This window comes from Alligator sinensis, unplaced genomic scaffold (genome assembly GCF_000455745.1).
Source record: "Alligator sinensis unplaced genomic scaffold, ASM45574v1 scaffold442_1, whole genome shotgun sequence".
Lineage (NCBI taxonomy): Eukaryota > Metazoa > Chordata > Crocodylia > Alligatoridae > Alligator > Alligator sinensis.
Window position 1 is genome coordinate 7,845,830 of NW_005841829.1, and position 4,550 is coordinate 7,850,379.

Here is a 4,550-nt window from a genome sequence, read left to right on the forward strand (position 1 = left end):
TGCCTCTGCTGCTGCAGCTGCTGCTGCCGCCTCCTCCGGTCGGTCAGTTGGTTAAGGGGACACACGTGCATGCGGGACACACGTGTGTCTGACTCCTCTCCTTCCCGCTGCTGGTTCCCGCTGCTATTCTAGTTGGAATATCTTAAATTTATAAATAGTTTTCCCCCCCAAAGTTAACAGGCCTTCTATCTCTGGGATAAAGTAATTAGTGAAACAATGTAAAACTCCTTTGTTAGCTCTAGTTAAAGCTAACTTGTACTTGTCTGAATACTAGACTCTAGCTACAACTTTTAACTACAGATTTATTTGTGTTGCTAAGCATGGGACCATACATTGCCTTTGGCAAGTAGTCCTATCAAATTCAATTAGAATACCTATGGAATAACATGTGTAATGACTGTCAATCTGATGCTTACCTAGCTTTCAAATTTTTCTTTTACTATTAGGTAACACTGTTAACTTGCAATTTTGTTTATGAAGGTGTTTTTTGTTCCATTTCATCAGATATCGAGGACATTTCTGATCCAGCAAATGTTTCATACTCTAGTGAGTTAAGTGACACCAAATCTCTCCTTGAACGCTTACGACATGCTGAACAGAGAGCAAAGCTTGCAGAAATTGGTTTGGCCACAGCACAAGAAGATCTTCAAAAAATGAAGTGAGTATTGATTGAAGATTTTTCTTTAACACGGTTTCCAAATAGTAGTATTAAAGGCAAATAGAAATTTAATGAAACAACAGAATTCTAATGTACAGTAAAATCAAAAAGTGGACTATTTACAATTTATCTGTAGGTTTTTGAAGGCTGTAAATTAAATTGCAACAAAACTGACAAAATAGCACGTCCTGTTGCATCCCCTTCTTGTCCCCTTGAGTGAAATCAAATTCTGGTGTAGTGGAGGTTTCACTGGCAATCCCTTCTCTTCAGCTGCTCTCTCCCCTACAACTATCTCAGGGACTCCTGCTTAGAATATTAAGCTAATCTTAAATTTGTTGCTGTACATGTTAATTTGAAATCTTAAGCTGTTTTTGACATTGGTCTAGGTTTCAGGGAACGTGTTTACATGTGCCGTTATGGTGCTGTTGTTACTGTGCCGTCATTTAGTACTTCCTTTTGGAAGTACTAAAAGGCAATGCAGTAACAGCTGGTATTGCGCTGTGCACGCCACGCACAGTTATTTTAAAGCAATATATCAATGTAGCAACGCACTATAATGGGGGAGCGCATTGCTATAGTGACATAGCTGTGGCATCACAGGTTTTGCCAGCAGATGCTACGTCACCATAGCACATTGCTATGGCGACATAGCAGCTGTGTAGATGTCCCCAGAGTCTCGCAATACTTAAGAAATCTTGCCAAACTGCTCTTTTAAAATTACAACCTGAGCCACTAGTCAGGGCATTCAGAGAAGCTAAAACCGTATTTAATGTACGTTGATTTAAGAGGGCTGTCTGCTGGCAAGTGTAGTTGTATTAATTATTGTGTGGCTAGTTTCAGCTTTTTAAGTCTGCTGTACGGTTTGAAGTGACGTAGGCTACCTCTACACGTTATACGTGTTATGTAGTAAACTAGTTCAGGGGTTGTCCACTGGGGGTACGTGTACCCCTGGGGGTACTTTGGAAGGCCCCAGGGGATATGTGGCAGCAGTGTGGAGAAGCTGCATGTGCAAACAAGCTGCCACACCATAAAAAGATCCCTGTAGTTATAAAGTTAGAGCTGGAAAATGTGTAATAACTTTATAGCTGTTTTCTATCACCCTTTAATTTGCATGTGTACCAAGGTATGATCCTGCTTCTGGGAGCCCGGTCAACCTACAGGGCTCCCAGCCATGGGGGTGCACCATGTGCTGCTACAGCTGGGACAGGACTTTTTTGGCAGTGGCAGCTGCAGGGGACTTCTGGAGCTGCAAGTCCTGGCACAGCTGTGGGAGCTTGCTGGTGAAGGGGGAGCCTGCAATGGTGATAGGCTTCCCCTGCACTGGTAGACGTGACTGCATCTTATGCTGGATCCCACAGTGATGCCTTGTGCCATGCATGTGTAGCATGGCAGGAAGTGCAATTGTGTGGATTGCGAGTTGGATCCTAGGTTCTTTACCTGACCCTCTAGAGAGCCCCTTAAACGTTGTTTTAGGTACCATAGTAAAAAGCTAGGACTTCCATGGGCTATCAGCATGATCTTTACACACAGAAGTATCCTCTTGCATCCTGCTTCATTTTTCTAAAGCCCAGGCTTGTAGCAGGCAATGTTCTTAATAGTACCATCTTAAATCTAGGTAACAAGGGGTTTTTTTGTTTGTTTTTTCTAGTAACTCATGCACCCTAACTTTTAACTAAAGTAAGAGGCATTTGCATTTACATCTTCTTGAATTGGTACTTTTTTTTCACCTTGTTGCCTCCTAATTTTTGCCAAACTTTCTTCCCAAAATAGATTCTTTGCTTATGTGAGGTTTAAAGTCCCTTCCCTTTATGCTCCACTTAAAGGCATACTGGATACGTGCATAATTTTCTTAAATACCTAACACATTACCAGTCCCAATTTGATGGCTACCGCTTACAATATTGTAACAAACTCCAGTTACCTGCGTACCTGATAAATGTGTAAACTGCTAAAGTACATAGCGTTTTCAGCCCTGTTGTCTAATTTTGTAACTTTATTATAATAAGGCTATTTGCATAGTAACACACTGTATCTGTTGTCTTTGTAACTGACTGTACTCTGAACTGCACAGTAAAGAGTGAGGAGGGCTGCTATCACAGGGGCAGGCAAAATACAGCCTGCCAGGCCTTTCTACCAAGCCCGCAGGCCCCCTAAAAAAATTTAGAAAACTAATATTTATCTGCCCATGGCTGCCTGTCAAAGATGACAGGAACCAGTGGCAGTAGGACCCAGGGGAAGCTGGTGGCAGGACTAATCAGCCACAGCAGCAAGGCTGGGCTGGCCCTGCCCCACCTTCAGCACCGTTACACAATTTCTTCCATGTACCTTCCCCCCCACCCCCCCGGGATGTCTTGTGTACCCCCAGGGGTATGCATACCATAGTTTGGGAACTTCTGCTTTAAAGCCTACCTTTCAGACTGACCTGCTTTAAAGTTTAGTTTGAGTTGACAGGGTCACAGTGCAAGTCTGTTTGAAGCATAGTGGCTTTCTTTTTGCTTAATTGATGGCAACAGTTTTATGAATCTTATTACAGCTTATGACTGAGCTTTATCTGACAGTTTGAAAATGTGGGGGTTTATTGTCAGAGTACCATTAAATGACAGTACTTGTTCTCTGTTTCTATTTCTTTTCATCTCTCCTAACAATCTTAACTAGAAATCTTTCAGAATTAATTCTTAAACATAGTTTCTTCATCATTCAGTAGCTTGCTAAATCTAGCATGGGGCTAGATTTTAAATCATGATTCTGTGTGTGCATTTCTTTATCTTAAATTACAGGCAAACCCTGTTTAGCTCCCTTAATTAGTTAAAAAAAAAAACTGAGCGTTAAGCGGAACTGCACTAAGCAAAACCCATTTTCCTATAGAAATTAATGTAAATAAATCTAATTAGTTCTGCCACTTCTCTCTACCCCTCCCTGACTGCCCACCAGCTGCTCTGGCACCACCTGGTGGGCCAGGCCCCGCCCTCCTGCCGCTGCCTCCCCCTGGCTCTGTGCTCCTGCTGCCCCATTGGCCCAGGCCCTGTGGTCATGTCTCCCGTCTGCCCCTTACCACCGCTGCTGCCACTCCTTCCTGCCTGCCAGCCGCTCCAGCACTATGTGCCAGAACAGACCCCATGATCCTCCCGCCCCACCCTGGGCCCTGCCAGCCCTGGCCCTGTGCTCCTGGTAGCCCTGGCCCTGGGTGCCGCCCTGGGCTCCTGCCAGCCCACCTGTCCCTTCTCTCCACTGCTCCTCCCTGGCCAGCCGCTTCAGCACCAAGTGCCAGAATGGACCCCGTGCTCTTGCCACCCCACTGGCCCGAGCTCAGAGCTCACTCACCCTGCTCACCCTCCCACCCGACCCTTTTCACCGCCACTGCTGCTCCTCCCCGCCCATTCCAGCACCACCTGCTGGAGCAGACCCTGCATTCCTACCATCCCATCCTGGGCCCCGCCAGCTGCTACTCACCACTTCACTGTTGCTGCTTCTCCCCACCCCCATGCTCAGCATTATAATGAAATGCACTGAGCACTAAGTGGAACCAGGTAGGTATTTTAAATGTGTATAGTGAAACCGTGGTAAGCAAAACCATGTTAAGCAGGGGTTGCCTGTAGTTTTAAGATTTGTAAAACTCATTTGTGTGCGGGCTGGCTCCCGGTCCCGTCCTCACCGGGCACGAGCCGGGCCGGTCTGTGTGCATGCGGGCTGTGGCCGGCAGCCCGGGCACGCGGGGGCGGAGAAAGGTCGCGGGGTGGAGTAATATGCTCGAGCTAGAATCAGTCACGGAGGCGTAATGGGTGATTGAAAAGATTATTTACTTACACCCAAGGTGGTCAGCTTTCCAGGCATAGCTCCGCTTGAGTTCTCAGTGGAGGACTCTAATAAACTCGGTTCCTTGACCCCGGAGTGA

At 45.9% G+C, this 4,550-nt stretch overlaps 1 protein-coding gene across 3 annotated transcripts in view; it reads left to right on the top strand.

Annotated features, from left to right (window-relative positions):
- PRMT3 (protein arginine methyltransferase 3) overlaps nt 1–4,550 on the top strand; it is a 123,040-nt gene that overhangs the window by 16,182 nt on the left and 102,308 nt on the right. For all 3 annotated transcript variants that reach the window (XM_006014703.3, XM_025199676.1, XM_025199605.1), the window contains one exon: nt 505–658. In XM_006014703.3, coding sequence (XP_006014765.1) covers nt 505–658 — 154 coding nt within the window. The remainder of the gene's footprint in view (nt 1–504; nt 659–4,550) is intronic.